The sequence below is a fragment of the Canis lupus genome, chromosome 38, assembly GCF_003254725.2.
Source record: "Canis lupus dingo isolate Sandy chromosome 38, ASM325472v2, whole genome shotgun sequence".
Classification (NCBI taxonomy): Eukaryota; Metazoa; Chordata; class Mammalia; order Carnivora; family Canidae; genus Canis; species Canis lupus.
In genome coordinates this window covers 3,849,507-3,863,047 of record NC_064280.1, presented here as the reverse complement: position 1 = coordinate 3,863,047, position 13,541 = coordinate 3,849,507, and the positions used below count along the sequence as shown (strand labels likewise).

The following is a 13,541-nucleotide window of genomic DNA, read 5'->3' as shown; positions in this document are numbered from 1 at the left end:
ATCACAGAAAGAGAAAAAAAGTAACAGAAAAAATGAGGGAATACTTTTACTGAGGAGGTTGAGCTAAGCTTCTCTCTCTAGCTTGCTCCTGATCTCTTTAGAAAATGAGTTTGACTTCAGGAAAATGGTTAAACCAGGAAATAGTGGAAGGTAAATTCAGGGAGAAAAGTAGAAAACAGCTAACGAAGGACTTTAAGTTTCAGGATAAAGTAGTTTCGATTTCTGTTCCAAAGGCAGTGTAAAGTCATTGACTGTTTGCAGAGAAAGAAGGAAAACAAATACATGTAATGCAGCATTTGAACAGTCTTGTTTCAGGTACAAATGAAACTGGGAAGTCATACTTTTATAAACATTTGGGAGGTACAAAAAAATGAGCAGAAAAGCTAACTTAAAGTGAGAATTCTAATGAAGATTACACATTTCCTCTTAAAAACTAAAGGAAAAATATACATAAAATACGTTCCTTAATGAAAATAAGAAAAGGCAATTTAAAGCACTACAGTCTATTTTCTCCCATCAAATAAAAGTTGGAATTAATGTCCTTGAATCCATTAACTGGATATTGTTACCTATGCACACTGCTTTATAATTACTTTGAACATCACTAGCATTTAGATTGATGAAGAAAATAGTGCATATTAAGCTCTTTTTTATTTGATAAATTGAACATGTTCCAATTTGTAAATTAAAGATGTACAACATGTTACTGTGATAAATTCATATATTTTAATGATTGCCATTGAAGCAATATTCATCATATTACATCATTATAATGCATTATTATTAACAATATTCATTATACTGTGCATTAGATCTCTATCTTTACTTCTTGTTACAAGCTTGAACACTTAAATACCATCAATCTTAATCCCCCATCTTCCTATCCCCTTGTAACCATCTATTTTTTATGGACTTGACTCTTTTTTAGATTCCACATATAAGTGATATCACCCAGTACTTGTCTTTCTCCAACATCTCACTTAGCATAATGGGCTCAAGGTCCATTTACGTTGTTGCAAATGGCAGGATATCTTCTTCCATTGTGTATTACACCACATCTTTCTTATTCATTCATCCATTGATGGGCATTTCAGTTGTTTATGTATCTATTATTGTGAATAATGCTGAATAGATGTGTGTGTACATATGTCTCAGCAATATCCTGTTTTCATTTCCTTTGGATAGTATACCCAGAAGTGGAATTGCTGGGCCATATGGTAGATCAATTTTTAATTTTTTGAGAAACTTCTGTATTGTTTACCATAATGGTCGGACTAATTTAAATTCCCACCAGCAGTGTATATAAGAGTTCTGGTTTTACAATACTCTCACCAACATATGTTATCTCTTGTCTTCTTGAAAATAGCTATCCCAACAGGTTTGAGGTGATATCCTGTTATGATTTTTATTTGCATTTCCCTGATGATTAGTGATGCTGAGCATCTATCCGCAGCATTGGCTATTTTCATGTCCTCTGGAAGCCTTAGTTTCTGCCCATTTTTAAATCTGATTGTTTGTTTCTTTGTTTAGAAGTTCTGTATATTTTGTATATTAACCCCTTATCTGAGATATGGTTTGCAAAATTTTTCTCCCATTCTATAGGCTGTTGTTTCATTTTGTTGATTGTTTCTTTCATTGTGCAGAAGCTTTTTGAGTTTGATGTAGTTCCATGTGTTGATTTCTGCTTTCCTTGTTTGTGCTTTTGGCATTATGACCAAAATATCATTGCCAAGACCAATATCAGTGTTTCTTCCCTGTTTCCTTCTACAAGTTTTATGATATCAGGTCTCAGATTTAGGTCTCTGATCCATTTTGAGGATTTCTTTCAGTGGTATGAGATAGAAATATACTTTCATTGTTTTGCATGTGCTTCTACAGTTTCAATTTTTGAAGAGACTTTCCTTTCCCCCATTGGGTGTTCCTTGCTATTCTGTCAAATATTAGTTGAACATAAATACCAGGATTTAATTCTGGGCTCTCTATTCTGTTCTACTGATCTATGTATCTATTTTTGTGTCAGGTTCATACTGTTTTTATTACTATAGCTTTATAATATAGTTTGAATTCAGGAAGTGTGACACCTTGGCTTTGTTCTTTTTTCTCAAGATTGCTTTGGCTACTCAAGATCCTTTGTGGTTCCATGTGAATTTTAGGATTGTTTTAGTCTGTGAAGAAAACCTTTGGTATTTTGATAGGAATTTTGTTGAGTCTGTACATGGCTTTGGATAGTATGGCCATTACAAATATTTATCCTTCTAATCCGTGAACATAGGAGGTCTTTCGATTTCTTTGTGTCTTTTCTGATTTCTTTCAGCAAAGTTTATAGTTTTCATGGGCAGATCTTTCACTCCTTTGGTTAAATTTATTCCTAAGTATGTTATTGTTTTGGACCTCTTGTGAATAGGGTGGTTTTCTTTCTTTCTTTCTTTTATTTTCTTTTGATGTTGAGTCATTAGTGTAAAATATTACTGTCATTAGGATAAAGGAATGCCACTGATTTCTGTAAATTGGTTTCATAATCTGTCACATTACTGAAATCATTAAACAGATTTTTTATTGACTTTTTGGAATTTTATATAAGATCATATCTTCAGCAGATGGTGACCATTTTACTTCTTCCTTCTGATTTGGATGCTATTTATTTCTTTGTTTTGTCTAAATATTCTAGGTAGGACTTCCAGTACTATCCTGAATAGGAAAATTGAGAGGGTGCAACCTTTTCTTGTATCTGATATCAGAGGAAACACTTTCAATTTTTTCTCATTTATTATAACGTTAACATGAGTTTATTATATATGGCTTTTATTATATTGAGGTATGTCCCTTTCAGTACCCAATCTATTAAGGATTATTATCATGAAAGGATGTCATATTTTGTCATATGCCTCTTCTGTATCTACTGAGATGATCATGTGATTTTTATCTTCCATTTTATTAATGTGATGAATTACATTAATTGGCTGCATACATCATCCTGACAACCCATGGATAAATTCTACTTGGTCATGCTGCATAATCCTTATATATTCTTAAATTTGGTTTGCATCTATATTCATAGGGATATTTATCTACAGTTTTCTTTTCTTGTGATATCCTTAACTGGTTTCAGTATCTAGGTACCTACGGCTTTGCAGAATAAGTTTGCAGTGTTCCCTCTTCCTTAATGTTGGAAGAGTCTGAGGAGGATTAGTATTAATTCCTCATTAAATATTTGTAAAATTCACGGGGAAACACTGGGAACCTTTCCCCTAAGATCAGGAACATGACAGGGATGTCCACTCTCACCACTGCTATTCAACATAGTACTAGAAGTCCTAGCCTCAGCAATCAGACAACAAAAAGAAATAAAAGGCATTCAAATTGGCAAAGAAGTCAAAATCTCCCTCTTTGCAGATGACATGATACTGTACGTTGAAAACCCAAAGGACTCCACCCCAAGATTGTGAGAACTCATATAGCAATTTGACAGTGTGGCAGGATACAAAATCAATGCCCAGAAGTCAGTGGCATTTCTATACACTAACAATGAAACTGAAGAAAGAGAAATTAAGGAGTCAATCCCATTTACAATTGCACCCCAAAGCAAAAGATACCTAGGAATACACCTAACCAAAGAGGTAAAGCATCTCTACCCTAAAAACTACAGAACACTTCTGAAAGCAATTGAGGAAGACACAAAGAAATGGAAAAATATTCCATGTTCCTGGATTGGACGAATCAATATTGTGAAAATGTCAATGCTACCCAGGGCAATTTACACATTTAATGTAATCCCTATCAAAATACCATGGACTTTCTTCAGAGAGTTGGAACAAATCATCTTAAGATTTGTGTGGAATCAGAAAAGACCTCAAACAGCCAGGGGAATATCGATAAAGAAAACCAGAGACTGGGGGAATCACAATGTCAGATTTCAGGTTGTACTACAAAGTGGTGTTCATCAGGACAGTACAGTACTGGCACAAAAACAGACACATAGATCAATGGAACAGAATAGAGAATCCAGAAATGGGCCCTCAACTTTATGGTCAACTAATGCTCAACAAAGCAGGAGAGACTATCCACTGGAAAAACGACAGTCTCTTCAATAAATGGTGCTGGGAAAATTGGACATCCACGTGCAGAAGAATGAAACTAGACCATTGTGTTACACCAGACACAAAGATCAACTCAAAAGGGATGAAAGATCTCAATGTGAGACAAGAATCTATCAAAATCCTAGAGAACACAAGCAACACCCTTTTTTGAACTTGGCTACAGCAACTTCTTGCAAGATACATCTATGAAGGCAAGGGAAACAAAAGCAAAAATGAATTATAGTGACTTAATCAAGATAAAAAGCTTCTGCACAGCAAAAGAAACAGTCAACAAAACTAAAAGACAACCTACAGAATGGGAGAAGATATTTGCAAATGACATTTCAGATAAAGGGCTAGTATCCAAGATCTATAAAGAACTTATTAAATTCAACAGCAAAGAAACAAACAATCCAATCATGAAATGGGCAAAAGACATGAATAGAAATTTCACAGAGGAAGACATAGACATGGCCAACAAGCACATGGGAAAATGCTCTGCATCACTTGCCGTCAGGGAAGTACACATCAAAACCACAATGAGATACCACCTCACACCTGTGAGAATGGGGAAAATTAAGACAGGAAACAACAAATGTTGGAGAGGATGCAGAGAAAGGGGAACCCTCTTGCACTGTTGATGGGAATGTGAACTGGTGCAGTCACTCTGGAAAACTGTGTGGAGGTTCCTCAAAGAGTTAAAAATAGAACTGCCCTATGATCCAACAATTGCCCTGCTGGGGATTTACCCCAAAGATACGGATGTAGTAAAATGCAGGGACACCTGCACCCCAATGTTTATAGCAGCAATGTCCACAATAGCCAAACTGTGGAAGGAGCCTCAGTGTCCATCGAAAGATTAATGGATAAAGAAGCTGTGGTCTAAATATACAATAGAATATTCCTCAGCCATTAGAAACGACAAATACCCACCATTGGCTTCAACGTGGATGGAATTGAAGGGTATTATGCTGAGTGAAGTAAGTCAATGAGAGAAGGACAAACATTATATGGTCTCATTCATTTGGAGAATATAAAAAATAGGAAAGGGAATAAAGGGGAAAGGAGAGAAAATGAGTGGGAAATATCAGTAAGGATGACAGAATATGAGAGACTCCTAACTCTGGGAAACAAACAAGAGGTAGTGGAAGGGGAGGTGGGCGAGGTGTTGGGGTGACTGGGTGACGGGCACCTAGGGCACTTGACGGGATGAGCACTGGGTGTTATGCTATATGTTGGCAAATTGAACTCCAATAAAAAATATACAAATAATAATAATAATAATAATAATAATAATAATAATAAATTTAAAAATATTTGGTAAAATTCATCATTAAAGCCATCTGGCTGTGGAGTTTTCTGCATTACAATTTTTTTTAATTAGTAACTCAACCTCCTAACTCATTATTGGTCTGTTCAGATTTTCTATTTCTTCCTCATTCAGTCTTGGTAAGTTGTGTGTTTCTAGAAATGTATTCATATATACATAACCACCCAAGTTATGTAATTTGGGGTATATAATTGTTCATAGTAGTCCATTATAATTCTCAGAATTTATGTAGTATTTCTTGCAGTGTTTCTGCTTTCATTTCTTATTTTGTCATCTCTTTTTTTCTCAGTCTACTTAAAGGTTGTCAGTTTTATTTATCTTTTCAAAGCTTTTAGTTTCATTGATCTTTTCATTATTTTTCTAGTTTGTATTTTATTTATTTTCATTCTGACTTTTAAAAATATTTATTTATTTACTTGAGAAAGAGAATGATAGAGAATGAAAGAGTAGGGGGAGGGGCAGAAGGAGAGAGAGAGAGTTTTAAGAAGACTCCTCACTGAGTGAGGAGCCCGAGGAGGGGATTGATCTCACAACCCTAAGATCATGACTTGAGCCAAAACCACCCAGGCACCTCTCATTCTAATTTTTATTAATTATTTCCTTCTGCTAATTTTGGGCATAGTTTGTTCTTCTTGTTCTAGGTCCTTTAGATGTAAAGTTAAGATTGTTTGAGATCTTTCTAATTTCTTAATATATACATTATTACTATAAACTCTCCTCTTAGAATTGCTTTTGCTGCGTCCCACAAAATTTTGTATTTTGTATTTTCATTTTCATTTCTTTCAAGAAGGTTAAGCTCTTTAACACCAATCACCAATCATCAATTAAAGCTACATCTTTATTTAAAATGAATTTTGGAAAGCAACTTTTTTTAGAAAATCAAAAGGTATAATTATAATCAAGTATCCCCTAAATTCATTGATATAGCTGCAAAAGTTGCTTTATTACTATCACCACTAAACGTACGAGTCTAATAAAATCAATTTCTTAAATATGTACTGCTTGTCACAGTAGACTTTATTTTCATGAAATTCATCACTGTTCCTGTTATGTTAAAAATTATTTCAATGGCCACAAATACAGGTCATTGTAAAAAGATTTTATATAGCAGTCAAGTTGATGTTTTAGCTTTAAATAAATAAAAAATAATAGTATCCACAAGGCAGAAAATGTTATGTTTATTTTTCCTACAAAATATATATTGTAACATACATATTTTATTTTTAAGTTTAAATTTGGGGGAATTATTTCAAATTATAAACATCTATTCAATGAAAGGACATGTTTATAGACTCAAAAGGTTAACAATATCTTCCCATTCTATCAAAAATAATCATGGGAAATAATCATATTTGGTTTAAAAGTTTATAATTCATTATGAAATATGAATAAGGTAAGCATAACTTCCAGAAAACACTATATATAGTGGGGCATCTGGGGAGCTCAATTGGTTAGGTATCCAACTCTTCGGTTCAGCTCAGGTCATGATCTCATGGATCATGGGATTGAGCCCTGAATTGAGCTCCATGCTCAGCAGAGTCTGCTGGAGATTTTCTCCCTCTGCCCCTCCTTCTACATGCTCTTTCTCTCTACAACAAACAAACAAACAAACAAACAAACAAACAAAAAATCTATCTTTTAAAAAAATTATTACTACACTTTTAAAAAAAGGCATAAAAAGGTTAGGATGCTAGAGAAGATGGAAAATTAATAAAAATTGCCTGATTTTATGAGTTTAAAGGAAGGAAGTTGTATAAATATGGACACAAGAAAAACTAAGCAGTTTTGTTTTATTATAGTAACATACCAAGTAAAGTCTCCAGAATGGTCAGCTAAGAGCTAAATGCATCATAAATAAAATATTTTCATGTAACTTTAAAGTCTTCCATAAATTCAACATCGCCAATGGACATATTTTTTGACAGCTTCCTTAAGAATTTTACAAGGTGAAATTATCATGTATCTCATTCCCCAAAGTTCTGATATTCTAGTTCAGAATCATCAGATGGCAAAATAAAGCATTATACTAATTAGTTGTATCTGAGTTGCATTATAAATTGTTTTCACACTGATTTTGCATTAAAGTTGCTCCTGCTGAGGTATCTTCCTAAGAAGTTTTTGAAACACACCTATCTTTCTACCCTAAAATTATTCTCTTTTTAGCTTTGTTCATCTGGAAGATGAAAAATCACTATTTTCTACATAGAAATAGCTTCTCTTCAAAGCTCCAGTACTATATTCCCATATGCTTTCTAGACATTTCCACATAGCCATTGAATGATATATCCAAATTTCCAGCTCATCATCTTTTTTTTTGATATTCATATCAGTTTAATTCATAATAGAAAACTCACCATTTCTTTTTTTCCCACAACAAGCAATTCCCCTTTTCCTTCCTAGAAAATTGCCTCCCTATTCTGACTTGCTTCTGTGAAGCAGCATTTATTTATTTATATGACCATCACATAGAATTAATTTTTTTTTTTTTACTTTGTTAGTTAACCAGTATAATATTAGTTTTTGGCAAGATTTCTTTTTCTTTGATGACCGAATAATATTTTGTTATTATTATATATATACACACATACATATCTTCTTTATTCAACTGAGCCACTCAGGCGTCCCCAGAGTCAGGTTTCCAATATACATTTCCAATATTCTATTGAGTGAACAACAGAGATGCTAATTAATATAAAGCTTTTTTACTCTGGTCAAACTGGACCCTCTCTTCTACCAAATGAAATGTTGCCAAATGAAGCACATTATGCAAACTCTACATAGTGCATTTTCTCTAGCCATTTCCCTGTTCTGGAATGTCTTGTGTTCTCCACCTACACAAATCTTATATACTTTTCAAAGTCTAGTTCAAATCCTCATATCCTCTGAAATTACTGTAACTCATAACAATGACTTCCTCTTTGAAATTAGAAAAGCACTGTCTCACTCAGTTGATGCTAAATCCATTAATAACAAAGTCATATTATATATTTCTATTACATTTTTATGTTTAAATTATACTTTTTTGGGCAGCCTGGGTGGCTCAGCGGTTTAGCGCTGCCTTCAGCCCGGGGCGTGATCCTAGAGACCCGGGGTTGAGTCCCAGATCGGGCTCCCTGCGTGGAGTTTGCTTCTCCCTCTGCCTGTGTCTCTGCCTCTCTCTCTCTCTGTGTGTCTCTCATGAATAAATAAATAAAATCTTTAAATAAATAAATAAATAAATAAATAAATAAATAAATTGTAGTTTGTTAATTAGAGTGTAAGACTTTGAAATCAGGAAAAATTTCTGATCTCCATATCATACTTTTAAGGCAACACTAATGCAATTGTATATGCATGGCACAGAGTTTTTGATTAATCAATTTACTACCATAGACTTTTTCTATGAGTTTTTGGAGTTTTTGGGAACTCTAAGATATTTAGAACTAGATAATGTGGAGTATTTCATGTTTTCCTCTGAGCTGTTCTCTTATCATTCTTATCAAATGATTCTCTTATCATTCATTCTCTTATCATATTTTCTCTTATTTCTCCAAATATATATGAGCTTACAGAATATAGAATTCCTGCTGTTATTTCCTTCTTTTATACCTCTACAATTCTACAATACTTTTTTTATAGCATTACACATAGAAATAGAGTGGATTGTTTATTGAAAATAAAAATGAAATGGAATTTCTAAGCATTTATGACAAGAAATTAGGGATTATAATAGTGGAAACAAAAATATAAAAATAAATTGCTGGTTTTCTTTTAATGAATGCCTATGTGAGATAGAAGATCAACTTACACAACATCGTTCAGCTCTAGTCTGGTGTCTGGAGATGGGTTAATCAGGATGTAGGAGAGGGTACTTTGATGATCATTCATTTCATCTAGAAGATAAATAAATGCCAAGTTTGTTTTACTACTTACAGAAAATTACAGGAATTACTGTAGAGCATCTAATCCTCAAACCATATAGCTGTCAACAAGAACTTGCTATAGTTTTGCCCACAGCGTGATTGTGTACATAACTTTGACTATTTTCAAATTACTGTCATTGAAAATATCCGACAGGTACTCATTTTTTGTTCCAACAGAAGATAAAAATAAAGTATCTAATTCTGCTCAGAACAACTACAGTTATATTCTACTCTTTAAGCTATTACACTGAAAAAGTATTTCTATTAAAGAAATATATAAACAAGGTGTTAATTCTGCCTTATCAGTTATAAAAAATAATTGTGGTTATAGATGGCCATCTCAGATATGAATATTCATATGGAAAATTCTGTGAAAGAAATAATCTGATGACATTCTATTCAAAAAACACAACAGAAATGTATCTAAAAAGCTTGAACATTCTAAATATGTTTCACATTGTTATAGGATATACCTGATATAAGCCATCTTAATGTTTTCACAAAATACAAAGAATCCTATAGAACAGAATTAACTCTAAGTTTCAAGGGAAGTGTACTACTAAATTATTTGTTGTCCCTCTAAAGAAATGTGTATTTTTAAAATAAAAAGCTTTGTTCTTTTAATTTTTTCAATTCACTCTGAAGACATTGTCAGTCTTCAAGTTTGAAGAGCTAACTTGGCTTTACACAGGACACTGAAAAATAAAACAGCTTTGAGATATCAATTTTTAGCTGCCAAACCTGATAAGATGTAAAGCCATGTGGACACATACTTCAATAAACATTAATCCTCCCAAGGGTGGCATTTTTAGGCTGTGAAGGTACTAGTCAAAATCCTGCTCTAGAGTCATACAGAGTGTCCTTCTAGTCACTTCAGTTGCAGATAAGTTTGGTTCCTAAAACAAAGTAATACATTTTGCAATTTGATCCAAAATCTAAGAATATATTTCATATCAATGGAGATACATCAATACCCAAATGCACAAAGTTAAAGTAAAGGTCTTTTTTAGGGCAATATAGTTGACTCCGATAATTTCCTGAACTGGAAAATATATATCATTTTTATTAAATAATGCCTACCACTGTGTTCATCTAATTAGAAACTTATCACTTGAATGTGTAAAACTGAGTAATATTTTTAGTTATTGTAGTTCAATTTGCCATGCAGATGTGTCCTATTTTTAAAGGCTATAAATGAAAACCCTTTTACAAGGAAGATAAGCTGCAGTATAATCAAACTTACCATAAATTTGCCGGTAAAACTATTATAATCATAAGATCATCAAATTTATATTTTAAAAAGAAACATATTTGGTTGCGTGTCTCTAGGGTGGACCCAAGGAATTGTATCCTGGCACAGGGATAGGGTTGTCTGGCCAAATAGAGAATACCTAGTAAAATCTGAATTTCAGATAAAAACTAGCATTTTTTTTTTTATGGTATAAATACGTCCCAAATACTGTGGCATACATATACTAAAGCATTTATATGTTGTTTATCTGAAATTCTAATTTAACTGAGAATCCTGTATTTTTACTTGTATCCTGTACTTTAAACCTGCCCATTAGGCCTAAGGGTAGATGGCTAATTTAACCAGTTGGAGTTCAGAATTCCAAGGAATATAAAATGATGAGCTTACTTCAAATAAGGTATAATTCCAACTCAAACCATTTTGTACCGACAGGAGAAGACCAAGATCCTTTTTCTATACAAAAAGCAATTTCGATTTATCTATACTTTTTTGAGAAAGTTTCCCCTTACGTTAATTTCCATGAGTGTTGTACAAAAGAAGAGATTGATAGTATATTCTGGAGACTTAAGCAGGATACTCTAAAACATAACAGGTCTACTAGAAAATCTCCATCTCATTTGGTTATGTGTAACTCAATTTCTTTATATAAACAGTGGCATTATTGAAATTTCTCATATAAACAGTGAATATTATTAAATAATGGCATTAGAGGAAAAGCAATCTTAACAAATAGCTTCTCAGTCAATATCAATACCCGACCTCTCTCCTTGATTATTAATATAATGTTGTACTCATTTATCTTTCTGGCATGAAGTCAAGATATGTCAGTGACTTGGTTTTCCTGTTACAAGTATAAAAACTTGTAGATAACAGAACTTTATAGCAGTAGATATAACTATTATGTTGATTTTTTTTTCTGCTCAAGTAGTCTGTTGTATTTATCACTCTGAAGATTTTCATTTTTTAAATGCACTTCAGAAATTGAAGGCAATATTGTGCTAATGCGCTCAGTTCAGTGTTCCCTTATGATTTATATCAAGACATGGGTAACACAATCAGAGCTCATCACTCCCAGTTTCTTTCCCCACCCACCCCTTGCTGACTTCTCAGTGTTAGGTTAAAAGAAATTAAAAGAAGTTGCTGAGTTCAAAGCCATTCTCTCTTTCATGTCTGCCTTGCTGTAGAGTTATTTCTGGTCTACTTCTTGCCTGTCATCCTGCTTTGTTGGGAAGCTCATTCTCCTCCTTGTGACTCTGTGGTTAAGAATTAGGAAGCAAGGTTTAAAAGCCTATTGTGGCCACATACCAAAACCACATTCAACGATCTAGTTTTATCAGCTACAAGTCTGGTATTATTTTCTCTATTGGCCATTCCTTATATTCACTTTTTTGTTATTTCTGAATTCTGGAAGGGAATCTGTGGTAGGTTTCCTACTTTAATCATAATCATCATCATCAGTGGTGGCAAAGTCACAGTGGATTAAATAAGTCTCTTTACCAAAACTACAATGTATTTAATGAATAAAATAAGTTTACTTTGGAAAATTTGGTTCATGAACCAGAATTAATATTCTATTTCCTATCAGGAAAATATGTGCTAAGAAAAATCTGTTGTGAGCATATTCAATATGTTCCTGACAAGTAATCTCAGACCCTGGCAAAATAAAAATCATTATATATTATTGTTTTACTGTAATTATTATTTTGCCATTGATATAATTATTATTATTTTTTTTTAAGATTTTACTTAAAGAGAGAGAGAGAGAGAGAAAGAGAGAGGCAGAGACCCAGGCAGAGGGAGAAGCAGGCTCCATGCAGGGAGCCTGATGCAGGACTCAATCCTCGGACTCCAGGATCATGTCCTGGGCTGAAGGCAGATGCTTAACCGCTGAGCCACCCAGGCTACCCTGATAAAATTATCTTAAACACAGCTATTCTTGTGAAAAATTAAAATAAATGTACTAGAATATTGAAAACTTTAAAAGAAATTGTATAGAGTCAAATTTAAGATGTTCTAGTAGTATTTATCAAGAAATTTATTTTGCTGTATTAATTAGCATATTCAATTATTCAATCAAAATCTTCATAGAGTGAGTATTCTGCTCAGAATGTTTCAGATAAATAGATCACATTAGAAAGGGAAAAGATTTATACTCCTTCTGTTCTTACAAAATACTTCCTGTCGAAGAATTTTTAAGAGTACTTTTAAATAAGGAAAATAAATTTGATTAGAAAGAAAAATAAATCTTACATATATTTGTGTCGGCTTCACTAAATATTTCCAAAAACATATCTATTATGTGTTATGTAATTAAAGAGACATTTGAAATAATATAAAGGTTATCATTAAGAGGTTCAGTTAAGAAGAGAGATTCTGAAACCAGAGTGCCTGCATTGAAATCCAGCTTTCTCAATATTCTCATGTTGAGGCCTGAAGCAAATAACTTCTTTTAATCTCGTGCTCAGTTTCCTCACTTGTAAAATGGAGGGGAACAACAGTGCTATCTCAAAGGTTATTGTTCAAATTAAATTATAAGTGAATAATAAATATATAACATATTAAATATATAGTTCTTAGAATCAGTGCCTGATTTATATCAAGTGCTACATAATGGTTTCCTATTATTATTGTAGCAAGCAAAATCAATCCATAACTTGTAAATAACAACTTATAGGTCTTGTGATATGAAAGTGTTATTAGCATCCAAACAGGAAAGAAAAATGTTAAAAAAAAAAAAAAAAAAAAAAAAAGGAAAGAAAAATGTTTATAGAGAACAGCAATGAGAAAGATGGAGATGGTTGAGTTAAATTTGCACAAAGCAGGCCCTTGGGGATGGACTAAAGTGAGCAAGAAGCCGATTAACTGGGGACAATGTTGAAAAGTCAAGCTAGGCCCAGAGCCTGTAAAGCGTTATAGGCCTTGATTAGAAGCTCAAATTTTACTCTAAAAACAATGGAAAGCCATACAAGAGTTACCAGGAT

General features: G+C 33.1%; 1 protein-coding gene across 9 annotated transcripts in view; it reads right to left on the bottom strand.

Annotated features, from left to right (window-relative positions):
- The window catches only part of KCNT2 (potassium sodium-activated channel subfamily T member 2), a 375,554-nt gene that overhangs the window by 4,482 nt on the left and 357,531 nt on the right, over window positions 1-13,541 (bottom strand). For all 9 annotated transcript variants that reach the window (XM_049106879.1, XM_049106880.1, XM_025421037.3 and 6 more), the window contains one exon: window positions 9,194-9,278. In XM_049106879.1, coding sequence (XP_048962836.1) covers window positions 9,194-9,278 — 85 coding nt within the window. The remainder of the gene's footprint in view (window positions 1-9,193; window positions 9,279-13,541) is intronic.